The 27,169-nt window shown below is 42.0% G+C and overlaps 1 protein-coding gene and 1 pseudogene across 1 annotated transcript; one reads left to right on the plus strand and one right to left on the minus strand.

Annotated features, from left to right (window-relative positions):
* Positions 1-207: 207 nt before the first annotated feature.
* On the minus strand, positions 208-25,380 carry WBP2NL (WBP2 N-terminal like). Its single transcript, XM_041755350.1, has 9 exons — positions 25,319-25,380; positions 25,108-25,183; positions 24,424-24,461; positions 24,297-24,359; positions 11,539-11,647; positions 10,880-11,021; positions 10,591-10,683; positions 5,248-5,358; positions 208-626 (listed from the first exon to the last, which is right to left on the minus strand). Exons 1-9 carry the CDS (start codon positions 25,378-25,380, stop codon positions 208-210), a joined length of 1,113 nt encoding a protein of 370 aa, XP_041611284.1.
* LOC121491298 lies at positions 3,233-4,428 on the plus strand (annotated as a pseudogene).
* Positions 25,381-27,169: the final 1,789 nt, after the last annotated feature.

Here is a 27,169-nt window from a genome sequence, read left to right on the forward strand (position 1 = left end):
ATTCTACTTCTCCTTTGGCCCATCTAATCAAGAGTTAACTCTGCTTGCAAAGTCTAGGGATGGAAGTAAAGCTTCATCCTCCCCCTAACACTGCCCTTCCCCAGGGTGCCACACTACCTCAGACACGCTTTTACTCACATACCTGAGTCTGCTTTTTTATCCTTATTCAGTTGTTGGGTGCCATTTTGCTTGGTGAGTCTACAAGGGTTATATCAGAGACGATGGTGGACGGGCCTCAGAAGATGAGGCAGGGGGAAGAGAAGTGTCATACTGAGAAGGCTGAGGTACCACATATTTGCCAGACCCAACTCTATTTCTAGCAAGTGGAACTTCATATCTTGGAGGTGAGGCTTCATTTGCAGCTGGTAGGACTTCATTTCTAGATGCTGAAGCTTCATTCCCAGCTGGTAGAGCTCCATATCCTGCAGGCGGGATTCCATATACTCCAGGTGGTTGTCCATATTCTCCCTGTGGGGGTCCATATCCCACCTGTGGGGGTCCATATCCCACCAGTGGGGGTCTGTATCCTGCCTGCAAGGGTCCATATCCTGCCTGTGAGGGTCCATATCCCACCTCTGGGGGTCCATATCCCGCCTGTGGGGGTCCATAGACAACAAATGGGTATGCTGGGAGGAAAAAAAAATTCAGTTATTTCTTTTTTAGAGTGGACAAGGAATAGGTAAGGAGGAAAAAGCAAACTGACACAGGAATAGAATTCAGGCAGAATAATGCCAAAACCAGATCCTTCAGCCACTACCAGGTGAAGGCTTTATCATTTCCTGTTGTAGAGGGATTCAAATTAAAAGAAAAATAACCCTACAGTTATATCTCTACATTACTTATATTTGTGCTCAAATATATATGTTACCTAACAAATTTTGTTTATGAAGAAAATAATATGAGAAATATGTATTTGGGAAATAGAGAAAAGTTGAACTTTAAAAGTCATCTATAATTCTACTTTCAGAGACAAAAACTTCATATTTTTGTGTATTTCTTTGTAGGATCTGTTAATATTTTTATATAATCATGATCATAACACCCATGCATTTTTTTATCTGGCTCTTTTCATCTAACATTATAAAAAATTTATTTGTATTATTAACATATTTCATACACTAAAGCTAGACAATATTTTATCATATGGATAGGTGCTACTTAATTCCCCTGCTATAGGAGAGTATGTTGTTTCCAACTTTTTTTTTTTTAAGATTTTATTTATTTGAGAGAGACAGTGAGAGCACTCGAGAGCTTGAGCACAGGAGGGGGTCAAGGGCAGAGAGAGAGAGGGAGGAAGTCTTGAGTGGAAGCCAAGGCTAGGCTCTATCCTAGGACCCTGAGATCACCACCTAAGCCTAAACCAAAGGTCTGACACTTAACTGTGCCCCTGAGGCACCTGTTTCCAACTTTCTAATTCAGATTACAACAAACCTGGGCTTTACTTATTTCCTTAGCTACATTCCCAAAGTGGTTTAACTGAGTCAACGAATGAACAACTATCAAGCCATTTTGTGGTAATCCATATTTATATTTGGGCTAATTAGAAAAAACTTTAAAAGGATAGTCTTAAAGATTCTCAAAAAACTAAAAGAAAATGTGGAGGAAGTAAAGAAAATGATGTGTGCACCAAACACAAGTCTCAGTAGAGGTGGAAAACATAACAAGAAACCAAAAAAGACATTCTGGAGCTGAATTGTACAGTAAGTGAAATTAAAAATTCACTAGAGGGATTCAAATTTAGATTTGAGTAGGCAGAAGAATGAATCCATCAACTCAAAGATAGGACAACGGAAACTGTAGAGATTGAGGAACAGAGAGGCGGAAACAACACTGAAGAAAAGTGAACAGAATTTGAGGGACCTGTGGAACACCATCAAGCAGACCGACATACCACTGTGGAAGTCCTAGGAGTAGAAAAAAGGACAGAGCAAATATCTGAGGAAATAATGGCTGTAAACTTCCCAAATTTGATGAAAAACAGGAATATAAACATCCAGGAAGCTCAATGAACTTCAAGTAAGATGAAGTTAAAGAAACACACACTGAGGGATGCCTGGGTGGCTCAGCTGTTGGGCACCTGCCTTCGGCTCAGGTCATGATCCCGGGATCTGGGGTTGGGTCCTGCATCGGGCTCCCTGTGGGGAGCCTGCTTCTCCCTCTGCCTGTGTCTCTGCCTCTCTCTCTCTGTCTGTGTCTCTCATGAATAAATAAATAAATATATTAAAAAAAAAAAGAAACACACACTGAAGTACATTCTAATCAAATTTTCAAAAGACAGAATCTTGAAAACAGCAAGAGAGAAGTGAATCGTCACATACAAGGGATCCTCAATGAGATAATTAGCAGATTTCCCATCAGAAACTTTAGAGGCCAGAAATAAACTTGTCAAACAAGAATTCTCCATTTGGCCAAATTCCTTCAAAAGTGAGGGAGAAATCAAGATGTTTCCAGATAAACAAAAGCTGAAGGAGTTCATTTTTGCAGGGCAAGAAATACTTAAGGAAATCCTGCAGGGTGAAGTGAAAGGACACCAGACAGTTAATGTGTAGTCATGTAAAGAAATAAAGATCTCAGTAAAGGTAAATCACTGGACAATTATGAAAGCTAATATTATTCTAACAATGGCTTGTAATTCCATTTTTTTGTTTTCTACATAGTTTAAGAGACTAATGCATTTATTTATTTTAAAGATTTTATTTATTGATTAGAGAGAATGTGCAAGTGGGGGAAGGAGCAGAAGGGGAAAGGGAAGGAGGAGGAAAGAATCTGAAGAAGACTCTGAGCTGAGGGGATCCCTGGGCGGCTCAGCGGTTTGGCACCTGCCTTCGGCCCAGGGCGTGATCCTAGAGTCCCGGGATTGAGTCCCACGTTGGGCTCCCTGCATGGAGCCTACTTCTCCCCTGCCTGTGTCTCTGCCTCTCTCTCTCTTTCTCTCCCTGTGTGTCTCATGAATGAATAAATAAAATCTTAAAAAAAAAAAAAAAAAGACTCTGAGCTGAGAACAGAGCCCTACACGGCATGATCTTAGCTCAGAGATCACAACTTGAGCTGAAACCAAGAGTCAGAGGCTTAATCAACTGATTAATCAGGTGCCTCTAAGAGACAAGTGTGCGGGAACTTTCCAGAATGCTCGGTGAGATGCGGAGGAGCGGCGGCTGCCCGAGCTGCGCCCAGCAACGCGCTCCTTCCCGCTCCCCCACACCAGCTTCGGCCCTCTCACCGGCTGTAGAAAATGGTGAAAGAAACCACTTACTATGATGTTTTGGGGGTCAAACCCAATGCCTGCCACCCAGGAGGAACTAAAAAAGGCTTACAGAAAACTGGCCTTGAAGTACCACCCTGATAAGAATCCAAATGAAGGAGAGAAGTTTAAACAGATTTCTCAAGCTTATGAAGTGCTCTCTGATGCAAAGAAAAGGGAATTATATGACAAAGGAGGAGAACAGGCAATTAAAGAAGGTGGAGCTGGTGGTGGTTTTGGCTCCCCCATGGACATCTTTGATATGTTTTTTGGAGGAGGAGGCAGGATGCAGAGAGAACGGAGAGGTAAAAATGTTGTACATCAGCTCTCAGTAACCTTAGAAGATCTATATAATGGCGCAACAAGAAAACTATCTCTGCAAAAGAATGTGATTTGCGATAAATGTGAAGGCCGAGGTGGTAAGAAAGGAGCAGTCGAATGTTGTCCCAATTGCCGAGGTACTGGAATGCAAATAAGAATTCATCAGATAGGACCTGGAATGGTTCAGCAAATTCAGTCTGTGTGCATGGAGTGCCAGGGCCATGGGGAACGGATCAGTCCTAAAGATAGATGTAAAAGCTGCAACGGAAGGAAGATAGTTCGAGAGAAGAAGATTCTAGAAGTGCATATTGACAAAGGCATGAAAGATGGCCAGAAGATAACATTCCATGGTGAGGGAGACCAAGAACCAGGACTGGAACCAGGAGATATTATCATTGTTTTGGATCAGAAGGACCATGCTGTTTTTACTCGACAAGGAGAAGATCTTTTCATGTGTATGGATATACAGCTGGTTGAAGCCCTGTGTGGCTTTCAAAAACCAATATCTACTCTTGACAACAGAACCATCGTCATCACCTCTCATCCAGGTCAGATTGTCAAGCATGGGGATATCAAGTGTGTGCTAAATGAAGGCATGCCAATTTTCATAGACCATATGAGAAGGGTCGCCTAATCATCGAATTTAAGGTAAACTTCCCCGAGAATGGCTTTCTCTCTCCTGATAAACTTTCTTTGCTGGAAAAACTCCTACCTGAGAGGAAGGAAGTAGAAGAGACTGATGAAATGGACCAGGTAGAACTTGTGGACTTTGATCCCAATCAGGAGAGACGGCGCCATTACAATGGGGAAGCATATGAGGATGATGAACATCATCCTGGGGTGGTGTTCAGTGTCAGACTTCTTAATGGGGTCGGTGAATAACACTGCTGCTGGCATTTTATATGCAGTAGTGGATGAGTGAAGGACTATAATCATAGTTCACTACTTGCTATTGTTTTTGTTTTAATATTCAACTATAGTAGTGTTTTAAAAGTTAAATGAAGAATAAACTCAAATATAAAAGCTCAAAAAAAAGAGACAAGTGTGCATTTAAAAGAATTATTAGATAATGTTTTTAGGCACACAACTATAAAGATGTAATTTTGTCACATCATTTGTATACAAAACAAAAAGCTGATAGACACATATGTCATGTTCCAAGGAGACCCCAAGAAAGGGCTGCATTTGGGGGCCTGCTGACAGCCTTTTAGGAGACCCTTTGTAGCCCACCAATAGGCTATGGATCACGTTTGAGAATCACTACAGACAGGCACAACTGTTAAAGGGTACATAAAGCTGGAGTCCTCAGTGAGATTGAAAGGCATGGCTCAAGCATGATAGCTATACCTGTATGACATGGGAAGGGGGAGGTGGGCAAGGGCACACTTTTTCTGCTCAGGCTATAAGCAGGAAGTCACTGTTCCCACTAACAGGAGTTTCCCAGGTATGCTCCATACGTATACCTTGCAGTTAAAAGTATGCCTGAAATTGAATCCCAGTCCCTTTCTGCCCTGCCACTGGGCTTCAGTCTAGAAAGAAGACATGGACTCAACCAACTTTCCAATTCCCCAAAACCTCTCCTGTTTCTCCTGCAACAGAGTTGGAGGCAAACCAGCAATGAATGCATCTCTGAGACCCTGGCATACTTTTCTACCTCCCAAGAAGAACTTCCCTGGCATCCTTACCTGGACAATGCATCTGTGGGGTGCACATCACACCCCCCTGCCCAGTAATTACATACAGTCCTGGAGTGCTGAACCAGTAATTTACACTTCCAAGTGGAACTCCTCTGGCGGCTGAGAAGACAAGTTTGGCAAAATAGGGATTTTTAAATTCTTTTAAGTCAGATGTACAGCAGCTATCAACCAAATAATTAATAGAGTATTAACCATCATCTTACATGTGTGTCCAACAATGCTCCCAGGATACAAGATAAAAAATATACACCTTCCTTGTCCTGATCTGTATGCTTCTTGAGGGCAGAGATTGTGTCTTATTAGCCTGTGCTTATTCAGGGCCCAGCATAGCACTTACCAAAATAAATATTCAGAAAAAATTTCCAAGTGAAGATTCTATCAAGTTGGCATGGTACATCCATTAAAGACCAACATAATGGCAATGTGATACAGAAGAAAGAAAGCACTTCTTGTTTATCTTCCTCTGCATCTCTCTTATAAGGACCCTTGTGATGGCATTTGGGGCACACCTGGGTAATCCAGGGTAATCTCCTCATCTTAAAATCCTTAAGTTAATTACAAACAAGGGAACATTCACAGATTCTGAGCATTAGGACATGGATGTATCTTTGGGAGCCATTATCAGCCTATCACACTAATTTTTGGCCTATGGCATATGACCAGAAGTAATGTATGCTGCTTCCAGCCAGGTCTGGCCCATGCAAGCTTCCCAGGTGAAATCTTTACTCTTTCCCTCTTCGCTGGCTATTCAGAGAGGGTGTGGAAGCCATGGGTTAAAGATGGCAGAGACCCTATCACCCTGGGTCCCTGAAGGACTATATGGAACAGAGCCCCCTTTGACCCCTGCTGATTGTCCTTTATATAAGCAGTACTATCTACTGTCTTAAGCTACTGATAATTGGGGGGTTATCTGCTTCAATAACTAGCATTATCTTATCTAATTCACTATAATTCTAAAGTCCTCTTTATCCCTGTTATCCTCCTTTTTAATATCCTATTAGTATCCTTCCCATTTAAATTATTCTATTAACTTATATGTTTGTTTGTTTCTTTCTTTCTTTCTTTCTTTCTTTCTTTCTTTTTTTTAAGATTTTATTTATTTATTCATGAGAGACACAGAGAGGCAGAGGGAGAAGCAGGCCCGCACAGGGAGTCTGATGCGGGACTTGATCCCAGAACCCCAGGATCATGACCTGAGCCAAAGGAAGACACTCAAACACTGAGCCATTCAGGTGTCCCTGTTTGCTTATTTCTTACATGACTCTTACTAGACTGTAAGTTTAACAAAGGAAGGGACTATATATGCCTTGTTCACTGTTGTGCTTTCACTCATCTCGTATAGTGTTTGGCACACAATAGGTACTCCATATATATTTAATAAAAACACTAATCAAAGAGCTCCAACAAGTCAGCTCTGCAGAGGGGAAGAGACTTCTGCAAAGGGCTAAAGAATCAGATCATGAAGCATGATGGGCAGTTAATTCTAAAGGCCTCAAGGAAGCCCATCTCACAAGCCCTGACTCTTGCGGGGCGGGGTGGGGGGGGGGAGTAGACTCCCACACCTAAGGCCAAACATAAGAGCAAATTCAAGACCCAGTATGCAATTATTCTGAGTTCTGCAGACATCTGTAGCAAAGAGGAACTGGACTTCAAGTGTCCCCTGACTCTGGGTTCCACATAACTAAGCTCTGGCTGCCAGGACACCTTGTTATCCAGTGTCATGCTTCTAGATGCTGTCCGCCCTTTGGACAACAAAGAGCTGCTGGCTGGGTACATCATGTGAACTCCTTGGCTTTCATATCTTTGCAGTTAAAGGTAACAGTAAAAATTTTTTTGCTTCGCAATTTCCTACATATGGCTTTTCTGCCACTTGTCTTCGTTAGCATTTCTCTCTTAAGACCACCAACAAATTCAAATTTCCACATGCAATGCACATTTTTCAGTCTTCATTTAATCAAACATCTCTGCAGTTGACAGATGACCACTCAGTAATGCTTGAAACTTTCCTTCCTTAATTTCTGGGATAATAAACTCACTCAGTTCTCCTCCTACCTTGCTCAGCCCCTTTGCAATCTTCATTATGGTCACCTCTCCCTACCCATCCCTGATACGTTGAGAACCCTTGGAATACCATCCTTCAGTCATCAAATGAGCCAATCACTCACATGGCTCCAGAGAAGACCTGTGCTCTGAAGATTTCCATCCAAATCAGTCTCTAGATAGAGCTCATCTTTGGAGTTTTGAGCTGCACATCCACTGGCCTCTACCATTCCGATGTACCTCACATTTAATATGATGCAGCGATTAAGAGTATCCAAAGAATACAAAGTCACTTATATAGTTAGCATTCCTGCCAAAATGCATGACCTGCATCTAGGCATGAGGAAACAGACAAACCCAAATTAAGGGACATTCTATAAAACAATAAACCTGTATTCTCTTTAAAATGTTAATGTCAGGCAGCCCAGGTGGCTCAGTGGTTTAGCGCCGCCTTCAGCCCAGAGCCTGATCCTGGAGACCAGGAATCGAGTCCCACTTCGGGCTCCCTGCATGGGGCCTGCTTCTCCCTCTGCCTCCTGTGTCTCTGCCTCTCCTCTCTCTCTCTCTCTCTCTCTCTCTCTGTCTCTCATGAATAAATGAATGAATAAATGAATGAAAAAATAAATAAATAAATAAATAAATAAATAAATAAAATTTTAATGCCAAGAAAGACAAAGAAAGATTGAGTCCAGATTAAAGGAAACCAAAGAAATAGGACAATTAAATTCAACGTGTAATTAGAGCCAATGTGTAATCTAATTGTGTAAATTAGATGCGTAGGAATTAGATCCTGATTGGAAAAAAAGGTATGCTATTAGAATCGGGAACCTAATGGGTCAATCATTTGAATCTGTATATTAAACAATAGCATTGTTTCAATGTTAAAGTTTCTGAATTTGATAAGTAGACTGGGGGTGGATAAGGGAATACCCTTGCTCCTAGGAGATTTACATTCAAATACTTAGGAATGAAGGAAGTGATCTTTGTGACTTACTCCCAAAGCAAAGAAAGAATAAGATGAGGTAAATGTGGGAAAGTGTTAATAATGAGTGAATCTAGACAAAGTGTCCATGAGAGTTCGTTGTAATATTCTTGCAACTTTTCCATAGATATGATTTTTTTCCAAAATAAAAAGTCTTAAAAAAGAGCAAGAGCAGGTGTAGGGTTCTTTTTTAAAAATATTTTATCTATTCATTCATAGACACAGAGAGAGAGAGAGGCAGAGACACAGGCAGAGGGAGAAGCAGGCTCCATGCAGGGAGCCCAATGTGGGACTCCATCCGGGGTCCCCAGGATCACACCCCAAACTGCAGGTGGCGCCAAACCGCTGCACCACCAGGGCTTCCCAGGTGTAGGGTTCTGATTCTAGCTCCCACTGTCTACCTATATAGCCTTGGGAAACTGTATAACTATCACTGATTCAGTTTCCCCTGTTATCAGCTGGGGATAATGATTACATCACATGTTTTTGTGAAATTACATAAATTGACCCATGTAAAGGGCTTGGAACACTGCCCACTATATGGTAACCATTTAATAAATGTCAGTACTATTGTATCTAAAATTGAACTCATTTCCTCTCTAATTTAGACTGTCTCTTATATTCTAAACCTTGGCTTATAGTATCATGATCCAAGTCAGTCTCCTGAGCTAGAAAAATGCATTCCATCCTTCTGTGTGTCCCCAGAACTTTGTCAATGCCTCTGTTACGGCATATTTGAATATGTCTGTCTCAACTAGGTTATATTCATCTCAACTAGATTGGAGTTGGGGGTAAAGGCAAGGGAGAAGGAGAAAGAACATTCCAGATAGAAGAATTTCAGGGCACCTGGCAGACTCAGTCAGTAGAGCATATGACTCTTGATCTTGGGGTCATGAGTTTGAGACTCATGTTGGGGAGTTTACTTAAAAAATTAAATAAACAGGGCAGCCCGGGTGGCTCAGCGGTTTAGCACTGCTTTCAGCCCAGGGCCTGATCCTGCAGACCCAGGATCAAGTCCCATGTCAGGCTCCCTGCATGGAGCCTGCTTCTCCCTCTGCCTGTGCCTCTGCCTCTCTCTCGCTCTCTGTGTTCCTCATGAATAAATTTAAAAAAAATATATATATATATATATAAATTTAAATAAATAGGACAGCCTGGGTGGCTCAGTGGTTTAGCGCCACCTTCGGTCCAGGGCATGATCCTGGAGACCCAGGATCAAGTCCCACGTCGGGGTCCCTGCGTGGAGCCTGCTTCTCCCTCTGCCTGTGTCTCTGCCTCTCTCTCTGTGTGTCTCTCATGGATAAATAAATAAAATCTTTTTTTAAAAAATTAAATAAATAAATACATTTACCCAGATAGAACAAATAGCATGAAGGCTCAGAGATGAGAGAACAAGGCAGAGAGAAGTCCAGTCAGATTGTAGTACAAAAGGTGAGACAATAGGGGCATGAAATAAGGCTAGATTAAATAAAAATATATCATAAAAGGATTTTTTTTTCAGTAGGGTCTACATTCAACATGAGACATGAACTCACAACCCCTAAATCAGGAGTCACTTGCTCTATCAACTGAGCCAGCCAGGTCCCCCATAAAAGGTTTATTTGTATTCAAAGTCTGAAAGAGTTCTTCGGTACATACACTAGATCAGTGCTGTATGGCTTGACAATACTTCTTCCCTTTTCTCATGGAAGAGGGAACTAAACCTAAGAGAAGTAAAGGCAAACCCAGAGAGGAGAAAAAACAAAAAGGCATGACAGAGGAAAAAAAGCTCAGGAAACTGGGGCTCCCTGATCTGAAAATGAGACTACTTAATGATATATGAGACTAGCATTTAAATAGACAAAAGATTATCAGGTAAACTTATTTATTTAGGTGTCTGAGTATAGCTCCCAGTAGAGTGTAAACTCCTTTAAGACAAGGAGGGATTGGGACACCTGGGTGGCTCAGGGGTTGAGCATCTGCCTTTGGTTCAGGTTGTGATCTCGAAGTCTTGGGATCGAATCCTGCAAAGGGCTTCCCACAGGGAGCCTACTTCTCCTTCTGCCTATGTCTCTGCCTCTTTGTGTCTCTCGTGAATAAATAAAATCTTAAAAAAAAAAAAGACAAGGAAGGACTGAATAATCTTGCTCCCAGCATGTGGTATGGTACCCATCCCATAGTAGGGAGGCTCAGGAAATGCCTACTGAATACATGTGCAGTTACCAACTGCCTGACCACAGAGGCCAAAGTCTCAACTGAGTGACAGTCCTACTTCCAATTCCACAGGCCTCAAAACCCCAAGGGTTAATATCTTTATTAGCATTGCTCACCAGCAGAAGCAGCTTTCATCATCAACTGGGCAAATTCGATGGCACCTCCTTTTCTGAAGGATAATTTAAAAGTAGCCTGCCCTTCCCAGCCACCTGGGAAAAGAAACGGCACATACTCACTAAGATGCTGGCACCATTGGTCAGAGAAGGACTGCCCCGGACAAAGAGAGAAGCACTACCCAAAGGAGCAGGGCAGCTTTCTTTGAATTCCAGCATGAGCCAGGTCTGAATCTTAAACCTCTGGAAGCTTTTGAGAAAAAAAAGTACACTTTTGAGGGGGATCACTTACCATCTGGAGCTGCCTGAATGATTCCTTTAATGAAGTTGGCAGCAAAAACTGGCTGTTCAACGGTACAGTTACTCATCAGTTCAAATGGCATCATAAAAGAAAACATGGGGTCGTTGACTGCATGTGAAGTCACGAAGATCACCTAGGAGAGGAAAGAAATTTTGGAGGAAGAATGCAGGTTGTCCATGGATTGAGACACAGGAGAGCAATTCTAAGGTCAAGATTGCTTTGACATCCTGCCCTAATGAAGAACCATCACCTGTTTTCTTTTATATTCCTCAATATGGAAAATTGTAAAGTGTGAATGTTTGTTTTTTAAAGATTTTATTTATTTATTCATGAGAGACACAGAGAGGGAAAGAGAGAGAGAGGCAGAGACACAGGCAGGGGAGAAGCAGGCTCCATGCAGGGAGCCTGACACGGGGACTCGATCCCAGGTCTCCAGGATCAGGCCCTAGGCTGAAGGCAGTGCTAAACTGCTGAGCCACCCGGGCTGCCCTGAAGTGTGAATATTTTAAAACACTTTGAAAATCAATGTTTAAAAAAAAAAAGAAAACAAAAGAAAAAGAAAAAGAAAAAAGAAAATCAATGTTTAACCTCACTCCAACTTAGGAAAAACAAATGTGTGGTTAACCAGATCAAAGTAGAAGTAGAATTACCCGGTATGAAGTGAGAAACAGTGTTCCCCTTTTTGTACCATTGAAGAGACTGCATCCTTCTGGTTGCCGTGGGAAGGAGAGGTCCACATCCTGACACTGCGTCAAGACACTACAGAAAAGAAAGCAGATTAACGACACCATTTAGAAGTTATAGAAAATGACACACATAAAGCTTTTAGCACGGTTCCCAGCCCATAGCAAGAACTCAATAAATGTTAGCCACTGCTGCTACTACCATTATTTTATCGAAATAGAAAGAAATTTAAATGATCTTACTCCCTGACTATTCACACTTATTCTCCCTTTTTATCATTGGGTTTGTTTGTTGTTGTTTTTTTTTTTAAGATTTTATTTATTTTATTCATGAGAGTCGCAGAGATAGAGACAAGAGAGAGGCAGAGACACAGGCAGAGGGAGAAGCAGGCTCCATACAGGGAGACGTGGGACTCAGCTCAGGTCTCCAGGATCATGCCCTGGGCCGAAGGCAGCGCTAAACCGCTGAGCCACCCAGGCTGCTCACTGGGTTCTTTTTTTAAAGATTTACTTGTTTATTTTAGAGACAGAGTGCACGAGCGGGGACAGGGGCAGAGGGAGAGCAAGAGGAGAAGCGGACTTTCTGCTGAGTGGGGAGCCTAATCTGGGGCTTGACCTTAGGACCCTGAAATCATGACCTGAGCTGAAACCAAGAGTTGGAGGTTTAACTGAGCCACCCAGATGCCCTGGGGTTGTTTTTTTCTTATCAGACTTACCTTCTTCTTAATATTTACTCATTAATTCTTATTCTTCATGTGCAGTAAGTGTAAAACACTGTGGTAATGGAAATGTTTCTCTGACTCTGATAGAGACAGTAAGGAACACAGAGTACTCCAGATTCCGCTGGCATGCTGTTCCCTCTATCTGCCATGTTCCCCCTTCACTCTTAACCTGAGAAGCTTGAACTCATCCTCTTCCCACTCACAGAATCCTACTGGATTTATTTTCTTTCTTAGTAATTATTATAATATATGTGTGCTTATTTGTTCAATGTTCTAACTAATGATCATTAAGGACAATGTCTTTCCACTAGCCCTAGCAAACGGAGGGTACTAATAAATATTTATGGAAAGAATGAATTAAGTACTGGGGCACCTGGGTGGCAATGGGGGCAATGGTTGATAAAAACATGAATACAGATAATAATGCAAGCAGTAATATGACATGTATAACATTAATGGCACAAAAATATCATAGGAATTTAGTGGAAAGAGAGATTAGCTTTGTTTGAAGTGATCAAAAATGACTTTATAGAAAAGTTGTAGTGTGAGTCGATTCTTAAGATATGAATAGTGTTTCAGTAGGCAGAGGTAAAGGTAGAGGACAATCCAGATGGGGAGCAAACAGCATGAATGAGGTGCACGAGCAGCATTAATGGAGGTACACAGTGGAAAGCAAATTGTACACTTGGGAGCAGCCTATTTGTGTGCATTCATCAAAACAGATGGAAGTGAAGGTGGAAAAATAGTGAGATACAGATGGAAAGCCATTGTGAAACTAGACTTGGAAAAACCATTTAATAGGCATGGAGAAAAAAAAAGAGAAAAAAAAGAGAGAAAATAAAGAAAAAAAACAGACATGGAGAAACTATGAGCTGCAGCTGTCTCAGCAGGCTAGTCACATGATCAAGGAGATGGTGTTATATCAGAGGTATCACTTTAAGAATCCCTAAGGGGTGCTGTACTGGCTCAGTCAGTAGAGCATGGAGGTCTTGATTTGGGGGTTCTGAGTTTAAGCCCTATATTGGGTGTGGAGATTTCTTTTTAAAAAATCCCTAAAATAGCCCTACCTGCAGTGATAAGAACTGGAACTGGGGTGATGGTGTGTTGATTAAAAGGGCTTTTTTTTTTTTTTAAAGGCTTTTAAAAACACAATGAAAATACAGGATGCCAACAAAAATGTCAGGAAAAACAGGGAACTCCAAGGTCACCTAGGTGACACAGTCAAATGAGCTGGGACTCTTGGTTTTAGCTCAGGTTGTGGTCTCAGGGTTGTGGGATCAGGCTCCAAACTCAGTGAGGAATCTTCTTAGGATACTTTCTCCCTCTCCCTCTACGCCTTCAATCTCTCTCTCTCTCCCTCCCTCCTCTCTCTCTCTCTCTCTCTCTCCCCCTCTCATAAATAAATAATTTTTTTAAAAAACTTTGGGAACTCTAAAACTCAGTCCAGAACTCTGGAATCTAATCAAAATCTTATAGCAACTAAGAGAATGTTTAATCAAGAAAAATTGCGTTTCAGTAAGAGAGCTTTGTGACACTTTCACTTACTCTAGCACCATCCTACAATCCCTGACTTGACAAAAGCCTTAAAAATAACCCACATTCCTAATATAAGTGCCAAACACCAAAGGGAGCAGAACACAGCTTTTCTCAAAGAATTGTGGTTGTTTTAACTTGTCTGGTGGCTCCCTGAAACACTGGCTCAAAAGTTGTGTGCCTAATTCAGAACTCTCCCAGGACTGAGGTGACTACCTAGAGTACATTTGTCAAAAACAGTATTAGTTGCTGCTGTCTGGGGCAAAGGATGACCTTGAGTGCAAACAAGCAAAACTGAAAAGTTAGGGAGGAAAACCTGGGGAATGAGATGTTTTGGGGAATAAAGAATTTGAAAAGCTCTGATATATTCATGGGAATCTAGAAAGCCACATGCATATCGGCCCAGGGCTGGATTCATGCTCAGAAGAAAACTGAGAAGGCCCAAAACTTTTACTTCTGGTTGATAATGAGGCTCTGCTCAAGCAGGAAGTGAAAGCTAAGACAGAGTTGTAAACTGCCTGGCTGGGTGCTAAAAACCCATTCCAAACACACAGGCAGACTCCATCTGCAAAGGCTGAGAGATTTGAAGGGGTTTTTTTTTGGTTCAGGTATATAAAGAAATAGTCAAATCACTAATTGGCTACTAAGTTAACATAAAAGAGACTTCAGTGGCCACACATGACAGAGTACAAACTTTACAATTCAGAAAAGCCACTAAATTAAACAAACAAACAAATAACTACAACAAGCAGCAACAATGTACCCTGAGGAAGAGAGAAAAATCTGATTTCCAGAGTTGCCACATTATAACATTCAGAATGTCCAGTTTTCAATTACAATAAAAAATATGAGGAATGCAAAAAAACAAGTACGTATGACCCATATGTTCTTCTGTGAACAGAAGAAATGAAATAAGCAGTAACTGCCCTGAGGAAGCCTATACATTGGGTTAACTAGACAAAGACATTATTTGTTTTTTGTTTGTTTGTTTGTTTAGTGAACTCTACCCACACTGTGGTACTCAAACTCTCAACTTTAAGATCAAAAGTCACATACTCTACTGACTGAAATCAGCCAGGTACCCCACTAGACCAAGACTTTAAATAAACTATTTTAAGTATGCTTAAAGGGTTAAAGGAAACCATGTGCAAATAACCAAAGTAAATAATGAGAACACTCTCAAAAAGTAGAGAATATCAATAAAGAAACAGAAATTAGAAAAATGAACTAAATAGAAATTCTGAAGGTGGAGACTACAATAAGTAAAATGAAAAATTCAATAGTGGTGGGCTTAATGGCAGATTTCAGCAGACAGAAGAAAGAATCAGTGTTGAAGATAAGTCAGTTGAGATTATTCTCAACTGATTAAGTGTTATTACCCAGGTGACAGAAAGAAAAAATTAAAATGAACAGAGTCTAACAGACCTGTGGGACAAAAATTAAACTTAAAATCATATGCATAAGGGATCCCTGGGTGGCGCAGCGGTTTAGCGCCTGCCTCTGACCCAGGGCGCGATCCTGGAGACCCTGGATCGAATCCCACATCGGGCTCCCGGTGCATGGAGCCTGCTTCTCCCTCTGCCTGTGTCTCTGCCTCTCTCTCTCTCTCTCTCTGTGACTATAATACATAAATTAAAAAAATAAAAAATAAGAAAAAATAAAATCATTTGCATAATGAGATTGCCAGAAGGAGAGAAAAGGACTAAAGGGGTACATAAAAAATTCGAAATAATATTGGCCAAAATTTCCAATTTAACAAAAGACATGAATCTACACATCCAAGCTCAACAAACTCCTATAGGATAAACTCAGAGATCTATATCAAAGACACGGTTATAACCAAACTGCTGAAAGCCAAATACAGAGACTCTTGAGAGCAGCCAAAGAAAAGAATCATCATGTACAAGAAATTCTCAATAAGACAAATAGCTGACTTCTCATAAAAAACTATGGCATAGGCAGCCCCGGTGGTGCAGCGGTTTAGTGCTGCCTGCAGCCCGGGGTGTGATCCTGGAGACCCAGGATCGAGTCCCACGTTGGGTTCCCTGCATGGAGCCTGCTTCTCCATCTGCCTGTGTCTCTGCCTCTCTTCTCTCTCTGTCTCTCTGTCTCTATGAACAAATAAATAAAATCTTTAAAACAAAAAAGCAGGGCATGGGATCCCTGGGTGGCACAGCGGTTTGGCGCCTGCCTTTGGCCCAGGGCGCGATCCTGGAGACCCGGGATCGAATCCCATATCGGGCTCCCGGTGCATGGAGCCTGCTTCTCTCTCTGCCTGTGTCTCTGCCTCTCTCTCTCTCTGTGACTATCATAAATAAATAAAAATTAATAAAAAAAAAATTCAAAAAAGCAGGGCAGCCCGGGTGGCTCAGTGGTTTATCACCACCTTCAGCCCAGGGCGTGATCCTGGAGACCCAGGATCGAGTCCCACCTCGGGCTCCCTGCATAGAGCCTGCTTCTCCCTCTGCCTATGTCTCTGTCTAACTTTCTCTCTGTGTCTCTCATGAATAAATAAATAAAATCTTTAAAAATAAATAAATAAAAAATAAAACAAAACAACAACAACAAAAACTATGGCAGCAGGGATACCTGGGTGGTTCAGTCAGTTAAGCAGCTGCCTTCAGCTCAGATTCTCATCCCAGGGTCCTGGGATCAAGCCCCACATTGGGTTCCCTGCTCAGCATGAAGTCCGGTTGCCCCTCTCCCTTTGCCCTTCCCCCAGCTTGTGCTCTCTCTCTCTCTCAAATAAATAAATAAATCTTAAAAAAAAAAAACCCTATGGAGGCAGGAGATAGTGAGTTGACACATGCAAAGTGCTAAAAGGGAAAAATCCGTTAACCAAAAATTCTGTATCTGGCAAAACTACCCTTTAAAAATTAAGGAGAAATTAAAATATTACCAAGTAAACAAAAACTGAGAATTTATCACTAGTAGGTCTGAACTATAAGAAATGCTAAAGGAAATCCTTCAGCCTGAAATAGACACTAGAGGGGTGCCAGGGTAGCTCAGTCAGTTAAGCATCCAACTTCTTTTTTTTTTTTTTTAAGATTTTATTTATTTATTCATGAGAGACACAGAGAGAAAGGCAGAGACACAGGCAGAGGGAGAAGCAGGCCCCACGCAGGGAGCATGATGTGGGACTCGATTTCAGGTCTCCAGGATCATTCCCTGGGCTGAAGGCAGTGCTAAATCGCTGAGCCACCCAGGCTGCCCAAGCGTCCAACTTTTGATTTTGGCTCAGGATCTCAGGATTGTGAGATGGAGCCCCATATCAGTCTCCATGCTGTGTGGAGCCTGCTTGGGATTCTCTCTCTCCCTCTCCTTCTGCCCCTCTCCCACCTCTCTCACTAAAAAAAGATAAACAGATAAAAAGAAATAAAAAGAAATAAAAAGACACAGCTAGTAAATCAAACCCATACAAAGAAACATGGAACACTGATGAAGATAATATGTGAAAATTAATCAAAATGCTCTTAAACTGTGGGTCAAAAAAGAAATAATAAATAAAATTAGAAAATAGAATTGAATCACTAGGAGCAGCCTGGGTGGCTCAGTGGTTTAGCGCTGCCTTCAGCCCAGGGCATGATCGTGGAGACCGGGGATCAAGTCTTACTTTGGGCTCCCTGCATGGAGCCTGCTTCTCCCTCTGCCTGTGTCTCTGCCTCTATCTCTGTCTCTCTCATGAATAAATAAAATCTTTTTAAAAAATTGAATCACTAGAAATTAGAAATTTTGAGATGAATACAAATAAAGACACACATACTAAAACTTTTGAGATGCAGCAAAAGTCATACTTAGGAGGAAAATTTATAGCTTTTGGGATTCGATCCTGGGTCTCCAGGATCGCGCCCTGGACCAAAGGCAGGCACCAAACCGCTGCGCCACCCAGGGATCCCTGTTTTCACATAATTTATAGAAAAAAAAGGATTATGAACAGTTATATGCCAACAAATTAGATAATCTGTTTGAAACAGATAAATTCTTAGAGACAACCAAAATGAAATAAAGAAAAAAGAAAATCTGAATAGACCTATAACAAGTAGAGATTGAATCAGCAACCAAAAAATTCCAGTAAAAGAAGCTCAGGATGAAAAAAAAAAAAAAAGCTCAGGATGTATATTATGTGTTGTTGTTGGTTGTTGGATGGAAGGTTTGCATATGTCTATTAGGACCATTTGAGTCCAATAGTGTTGTTCAGTTCCTCTATTGGTTTACAGATTTTCTGTCTGGTTGTACTTCTATCAGAGGTTGTTAGGAGCTGGCTTGAGTGAGGAGTGACTGCTTAATAGGTACAGTTTCTTTTGGGGTGATGAAAATGTTCTGGAATTAGATAATGGGGGTGATTGCATGATATTGTGAATATAGTAAAAGCCACTGAATTGTACATTTTTTTAAATTTTTATTTATTTATGATAGTCACAGAGAGAGAGAGAGAGAGAGAGAGAGAGAGAGAGAGGCAGAGACACAGGCAGAGGGAGAAGCAGGCTCTATGCACCGGGAGCCCGACGTGGGATTTGGTCCCGGGTCTCCAGGATCGCGCCCTGGGCCAAAGGCAGGCACTAAACCGCTACGCCACCCAGGGATCCCTGAATTGTACATTTAAAAATGGTTAAAATGGAAAATATCATGTTATGTGAATTCTACCTCAGTAAAAAAAAAGGGGGGGGTTATATATTAAGTGTAAAACCTCAATAAATCAATTAATTAAATTTAAAAGACCGTGAAGAAAGAAGCCCCTGAGCTTGGTAATTCATTAGATCTAGGAAACAAAAAAAGTCATGAGAAATCAAAGGTCATTTTTGCCTCCAAAGAAATAGAGAAGTCAGAAAAAGAAGTTTATTGGGAAGTAGGGACATAAATTTGGCTCTAGACATGTTGAAATATTCAGGAGGTAGTAGTACTGTTTGCAATTTCATTCTGTCATATCCTTAGGTTGGCATCTAATACATGAAGTTTCTCAACCTTGACTGTTTGGGTTAGATAATTATTTGTTGTGGTGGTATGTGCTTTGTAGATTGTTTGGAAGCACCCCTTGCCTCTCTCCCCACCAAATACCAGTTGTAGCCCACCCCCACCCCCACCCAAATTGTGAAAAGCAAAAATGTCTCCTGGAGACAAAATCATCCCAGACTGAGAACCACTGTCCTACAAGGATGGCATATTGACTTCAAAATTTCAGTTAAATAATAGTACAGTGAAATAAAGAATGAATTTTCACCATGCTGGGAGATGTTATAATGCAACAACAAATTTCTAAAAAAGAGGTGAAAACTGCAAATGAAATATCACAGCACCATTTAGCTAAGGATATCAAAACTATTGTCTCCAGCACTAACTAGAACCTCAGCAAAAGTTCAAGCTCCAATAGTTAATCATCTGAATTTGAGTTATTGTCCTTATAATGCATTGAGCTGTACCTGCCAGATACTAAATATGCAAAGATTTTACATACTTTTTATCTGTAATTTGTAAGTAGGTTCCTAGCTAAAGAGAAATGGTTCTGACATATGAACCTTCCAAAGGATGAACAATTTAGGATCTAACTATCTGCTATCTATAAGAGACTCATCTTATTTCTTTTATTATTTTTTATTGAGTATAATTGTATAATTAACATGCAGGGTTGTATTAGTTTCAAGTGTGCAATATGGGATTCAACAATGCTCTTAGGTGTACATGGAACATTCTCCATGATAGGTTTACATGTAAGGTCACAAAACGAGTCTTAACAAATTTAATTTTAAGAAAATTAAAATCATCTAAAGTGCTTTTTCTGATCACAGTGAAATGAAACTAGAAATCAATAGCACAAGGAAAACTGGAAAATCCACAAACGTGTAAATGAAACAACACATTTTTATATAACCAATGGGTCAAAGAAAAAGTCTCATGGGAAATTGGAAAATACCTTGAAACAAATAAAAATGAAAATACAAATGCCAAAACTATGGGATTCAACAAAGCAGTGTTAAAAGTTTCTATCTGTACATGCATTCATAAAAGAGATTTATGATCTCAAATTAACCTGACTTTACACCTCCAGAAACTAAAGAACAAACTGAACCCAAAGCTAGAAGGAAATAAAGATTAGAGCTGACACAAAACAAAAGAGAAAATACAAAGTAATAGGAAAAAAAAAAACCTGTGAAACTAAGTGGTTTGTTTGTTTGTTTGTTTGTTTGTTTGTTTTTAAGATCAGTGAAACAGACAAACCCTTGGCTAGGTTAACTAATTGAGAAAAGAGAGATGACTCAAATTACCAAAATCAGAAATGAAAGGGAAGGACATTACAATGGATGCCACAGAAATAAAAAGAATTACAAGATAATACTAATACACACGAATAATTATATGCCAGCATATTGGATAATCTAGAAGAAATGGATAAATTCCTAGGAGCTAATTGATGAATAAAAAGAAAATCTAAACAAACCAATAGTAAGTAAAAAGATTGTATTAGTAACCAAGAACTTCCCAGCTAAGAAAAGCCCAGGACCAGAGGGCTTCACTGGACAAATCACCAAATACTGAAAGAACACTTAGCACTAATCCTCTCAAAAATCTGCCCCAAAACAGAGGAGGGAACACTTCCAAGGTCATTCTCTGAGGCCAGCATTACCCTGATGTCAAAGCTAGAACATAAGAAAACTACAGACTAACATCTCTGAAAAACACTGATGCAAAAATCCTCAACAAAATGCTAGCAAACTGGCAGCAGTTGAGCGTCTGCCTTCCACACGGGGCATGATCCTGGAGACCCGGGATCAAGTCCCACGTTGGGTGGCTCCCTGCATGGAGCCAGCTTCTCCCTCTGCCTATGTCTCTGCCTCTCTCTGTCTCTCATGAATAAATAAAATCTTAATAAAAAAAAATGCTAGCAAACTGAATAGTATATTAAAAGGATTATACACATGACCAAGTGGTATTTATTCCTGGAACATATGATGGTTCAACATATGAATATCAATCAATGTAATAAAAACAGAACTACCATATGATCCAGCAATCTCACTTCTAGGTGTATATCCAAAGGAAATTAAAATAGGATATCAAAGACATACCTGCACTCCTATGTTCACTGCAGCATTACTCACAATACCCAAGATATAGACATAAACTACATGTTGGTCAATGAATGAATGGATAAAGATGTGGTATTTATATATGTATCATTCAATCATGAGAAAGAAGGAAATCCTGTCACATGCTAAAACATGAATGAACCTTGAGAATATTGTGCTAAATGAAATAAATCCGGAGAAAGATAAATACTGTGTGATCTCATTTAGGAATATATGGAACCTTAAGGGAAAAAAAAGTCAAATGCATAGAAGCAAAAAGTAGAATGGTGATTACCAGGGGCTCAGGGAATGGGGGAAATGGGGAGATGTTGGTCATAGGGTACAAACGTGTAGTTATGTAGAATGAATAAGTTTAGAGATCCAATATATTATAGGCATGATGACTACACGTAATGAGTGTATTGAAAAAAAAATGAGTGTATTGAACACTGGAGATATGCCAAGAGAGTAGATTTCAGGCACATGCATCACACTAAAAAATGGTTAACTATGTGAGGAGATGATATGTTAATTAGTTTGGTTATAGAAATCATTTCACTACCTATATGTATATCACATCATCATGTTGTATACTTTAAATATATATATAATTTCTATTTTAAAAAAATTAATATGGTAAACTTCCTTTGTGTTTCTTTTACCACATACAAACACAATATCATTAACAACTTAGTAAAAATAGGGAAAATTTACAAAGCAAATTTATCAAAGACAAATAGCCAACAACCTTAGGAAAAAAATAATTTTTTTTAAAGATTCAATTATTCAGACTGGCAGAGATAGCGACGTTTAACACCAGGTGTTGTCAAGGGTGTGATGAAATGGGCACTGTGAGTATTGAGAACACAACGATATAATTCTATAGGGTGATTTTGCAAAAATATATATTTCTTTTTTTAATATATATTTCTATATGCATTTGTAGAATATAAAATATTTTGACATAATTTTTATATTTTTTAAAAATACATTTTAATCTTTAAAAAAGTCTATGTCTATTTAAAAAATAAAAATAAATTAAAAAGTCTATGTCCTCTGATCCCACAATTACACTTTCAGGAATATATCCCCAAGAAACATTTCAACAGGTAGGCAAAGGTAAGTTTTCAAAACTGTTCACTGAAGCAATATTTATAGCAATGACAAATTATACCCTGAACATCCCAGACAAGGGCTTGAACATTCATGCACACTGGAATACAAGTCATTGATTAATAATGATGTAGATATTGATACTGGAGAGCATTCCCAATACATTGGTAAGTGAGGAAAACAAATTACAAAGCAATCTTGGATTGGGGGATGTTGCGTATATATCCATGGAGGAAAGTGCAGAGAGATACATACCAAAATGTAAAAAAAGCACTGGGTGTTGGAATCTGGGGTAATTAAATTTTTTTTTCTAATTTTTCTACAACAAACATATGGTACTATCTGCACAATTTTAGAATATTGGTCAAAAAAAGAAAACTCAAGTGTCTTCCCTATTTACCAGTAGAGTCCTATCTGTACAATTATGACTTCTCAGCTGGGATTAAAAAAAAAAAAACCCTCCACAGAACAATGTGATAAATTTCTTAAATGTGTATCCTGAGTAGGCAAGAGAGATCAAAATACAACCAAGCTTCTCCTTCTCAACCTATTTCTTCAAAGTTGTTTCTATCAACACCATAGAACCCCAAACAATCCCATCAAAAAATGGGCAGAGGAACGGAATAGACATTTTTACAAAAAAGACATACAGATGGCCAACAGACACATGAAAAATGCTCAACATCACTCATCATCAGCAAAATGCAAATCAAAACTGCAATGAGATATCACCTCACACCTGTCAGAATGGCTAAAATAAAAAAGATAAGTGTTGGAGAGAATGTAGAGAAAAAAGAGTCCTTGCACACTGTTTATGGGAATGTAAATTGGTGCTGACACTGTGGAAACTAGTATGGAGTTTTCTCAAAATATTAAAAATAGAAGTGCCATATGATCCAGTGATTCAACTACTGGATATTTACCTAAAAAAAAAAAATGAAAACACGGATTTGAAAGTATATATGCACCCCTATGCTTACTGCAGCATTATTTACAATAGTCATGATAGAAAATTAGAGAAGGAAGATATGATACACACACACACACACTGAAACCCACAGGAATACTATGCAGCCATAAAAAGGATAGGATCTTGCTATTTGCAACAACATGGATAGACCCAGAAAGTATTACACTAAGTGGAATAAATCAAACTGAGAAAGACGAATTCCATATAATTTCAGTCATACAAGGCATCTAAAAAACAAAACAAATAAACACACCAAGAGCAGAATAAACACAGAGAACAAACTGATGGTTGCCAGAGGGAAGGGTTGGGAGCTTGGGTAAAATGGGGGAAGGGGAGTGGGAGATACAAGCTTCCAGTTTGCGACTCAGTAAGTCACAGGAACAAAAAGCACAGCCTAGGGAACACAGTCAATACTACTGTAATTGTAGACAGATGGTGACTACACTTATGGTGAGCACAGCATAACTTACACAGCCGTCCAATCACTATGTTGTACACCTGAAACCAATGTAATAATTGTATCAATAACGCTCAAGCAAAAAATTAATAAAATAAGAATAATTATTATAGTTTTTAAAGATTTTATTCATTTATTCATGAGAGACAGAGAGAGAGAGGCAAAGACACAGGCAGAGGGAGAAGCAGGCTCCTCTCAGGGAGCCTGATGTGGGACTGGATCCCGAAAGTCGGGGATCACGCCCTGAGCCGAAGGCAGACGCTCAACCAGAGGCACCCAGCCGTCCCATTATTGTAGTTTCTATACAAGAAAGAGCACTGACAAGGCAGGTCTTCTCTGATGAGAAGTCCAATCCCCAACCAAATCTCTCCTACATGCACTGGCCATATGATTTTTAAGCCACCTGCTTCTCTGTGTTTCAGTTTCCCACCTGAGAAATAAGGGAAATACTACTGATCCTCATTGTAGATAGAGCAGTGATGTGTATACAGCTCTGACCAAGGTGTTTGGCGATGATTACACATTCAAGAGCACAGAATGGACCCCATCAAGATAACTCAAAGGACCAGGGCGCCTGGGTGGCTCGGCGGGGGAGCATCTGCCTTCGGCTCAGGTGGTGATCCCGCCCGGTCCTGGGATCAAGTCCCGTATGGGGCTCCCGACGAGGAGCCTGCTTCTCCCTGTCTATGTCTCCGCCTCTCTGTGTGTCTCTCATGAGTAAATAAAATCTTAAAAAAACAAAAACAAAAAACAAGCAACTCAAAGGACCATAAAATTAGTGTTTCTGTCATAATTTTTAAAAACATGCTCCATGCCCTGCCTCCAACACACACATACACACACACACACACACACACACACACACACACCCGAGGCTGAGCGAGAAGATGCCCAAACACCAAATCAGAAGTGGCTTCAGGGCCCAGAGCCACCTGCACACAGGTCACAGCGCTCAGAGCGGAGGACAATCCTCTCCTACTACAAGGGAAGACGTACAGCCTCCGCCGCCCGCCGGAATCTGTCAAGAACATGTTCTGGGGGAGGAAGCAAAGGAAACAGATCTGGACATCAGCACTCGGTACTGTCTGGGCCGATCCTCCTGACGAACGCGCAGTCTCCCCGGGGCACAGAGCACCGGGTATCGGAGCCAAACAGCCAGCGAGCGACCAGACAGCAAAGGAAACCGAGGGCCACGCGGAGCAGTCGGGAGCCCACGTAAGACCTGCTGGGGGCGGGGGCGGGGGCGGGGGCGGGGAGGGGCGGGGGGGCGCGGAGGAGCGGCGGGGAGGCGAGGTGTGAGGCGGGACGGGGAGCAAGCGGCGGCCCCCGCGGAGCCCGCGCACCCCGAGCGCCCTCCTCCCTGGGGCGTCTGCTCCCCATCTTTACCTTAAAAGTAGGAGCAGTCACTCCCCTCTCCCCGTCGGGGCGAAGAGAAACGGGGCTCCTGGGGGTTCTAAGGGCGAGGCGACGCCCCCACAGCGCGGGACCTTCCGACTGCGCCGCACTCCCGCCTCTTCCGCCTCGGCGTCCGCGGGAGCAGGGGAGGGGCGCACCCACCGCCCCCCTCCTTCACCCCTCCCCAGCCGCCGGCCGTCACCCCAACGGCAGCCAGCCAGCCGCACGCGACCCGGCGGGGCGGCGCGACACCCCACTCCTGCCAGTGAGCGCCCGCCCTTTTACCTGAGCCTCCGCCACCTCTGAGCCGCTGACCCGCCGCCCGGCCTCGCGCGCCCCGATGGCGGGGGCGGGGCTCCGCCTGCGACGCCCGGGAGAGGCGGGAAAGGCCCTGATTGGCTGAGAGTTTGCAAGCCGCCAGCGCCCCCCCCACCGCCGGCCTCCCCCACCGGGGTCTGACCGCACCCCTCCCCGCCCCCGGCTCCCCTGCAGGCACCTTTCGCCAAAAGGGATGATGGCCCCGTGGCGATTCTCGGTGTGACTCTGATTCACCGCCATCTTTCTCCAGGCCCCCTCCTGCCGCCCCTCAGATGGGAAGGGGCGGGGCCTGCGCTAGGCCAGGGGGCGGGGCTTTGAAGGGGAGGGCGGAGATTATGGCGCAAGGACGAGCGTGGGGGTGAGGAGGCCAAGGGGCTGGTCATGGGAGGGGCAGCGGCCAGAGAACCAGGCAGTGTCCGCGTGGAGGTGCCCGCTGCGGGGGCAGGGAGCGGGCCCCGGGAATTGGCCCCGTCCCCGGAGCGCGGAGGGGTGAGTGGCCGGTGAGTGGCCTCCTGGGTTCACACCTGCATCGTAGCCCAGACATGGTTGCTCGGCTGCCCACTGGAGTAGACTTAGAAGGAGGATTTTCCTGCATCCCCCCGCTGAGTCGGGTCAGGAGGCTAATGCCCTTTGGAGAAAGGGCCCAAAAAGATTTCTCGCTTCTCCTAGGGCGAGCAGAACTTTTCCCCACCAGAAAAAGCCTGGAATCTGAGCTGGTTTCTTGTGAAGCAGCATTCAGGAAAGGGTGCATGACCTGGGTCAGGGGGAGCGGCTCCAAGATAGAGCCTATGTCAACCATCCTACCTGCCCTGCCTCCGCCAAACGGTGATTGTGAGGGTCCGATGGGTTACATTATACTGGAATTGCTTTGAAAACTAAAATGCTGTACATATTCTTGTTTCATTTAGACTTCACAAAAAGAGCGCCAAAGGGCTTCAAGCAGAGGGATGGTAACGTCTTCTGGATTACCGGATTTCATCTAGTTTAAGATGCTATCAGTTGTGAGATACATCATTTTTATTTTTTTTTAAATTTTTTTTTAAATTTTTTATTTATTTATGATAGTCACAGAGAGAGAGAGAGAGGCAGAGACACAGGCGGAGGGAGAAGCAGGCTCCATGCACCGGGAGCCTGATGTGGGATTCAAGAAGCAGGCTCCATGCGCCGGGAGCCTGATGTGGGATTCGATCCCGGGTCTCCAGGATCGCGCCCTGGGCCAAAGGCAGGCGCCAAACCGCTGCGCCACCCAGGGATCCCGATACATCATTTTTAAATGTACCACTAATAAAAAGAAAAGTTGCCAAATAAAGACATTTCATCAGTTATAAACTGATTTTTTAAAAAATAATCTGTACACCCAACATGGGGCTTGAACTCATGACCTAGGAATCAAGAGTCTCATGCTCTACCAACTGACCCAGCCCGGTGCCTCAAGCTGATTTTTTTTTCAGACAAGACTATTGGAACAAATGAAACACAATAGGAATGATGTGAAGCAGTAGAGCAAGCATTGAGATAGAGTCCTCGTCTTGCACTGGTAAACTAAGTGTGCAACTTTGGGCAAGACAACTAACTATGCTCTCTGGACTTCAGTTTCCACATCTATATGAAAGAATAGGACTAAAAAACTGTTTTCTCTTAGCTGTGATATTTTAAGTTTGCAAAACTACTCTATCACTTAAATCTTCCCACATCCCTCTATCTTGGCGTGGCATTGCCACTCTGGCTCTGGTCCACATCATTTTACCTGAGTGACTCTTCACCATTCTTTTTTTTTTTTTTTTTTTAAGATTTATTTGTTTATTTACCATTGACAGAGAGAGAGAGGCAGAGACACAGGAGGAGGGAGAAGCAGGCTCCATGCCAGGAGCCCGACGTGGGACTCGATCCCGGGACTCCAGGATCGCGCCCTGGGCCAAAGGCAGGCGCCAAACCGCTGAGCCACCCAGGGATCCCCTCACCATTCTTCAATACCTTGCATTCACCCTACTGAAAACTGAGGTCCCAAACACAACTGCTTATGGTCATT

The sequence above is a fragment of the Vulpes lagopus genome, chromosome 5, assembly GCF_018345385.1.
Source record: "Vulpes lagopus strain Blue_001 chromosome 5, ASM1834538v1, whole genome shotgun sequence".
Classification (NCBI taxonomy): domain Eukaryota; kingdom Metazoa; phylum Chordata; class Mammalia; order Carnivora; family Canidae; genus Vulpes; species Vulpes lagopus.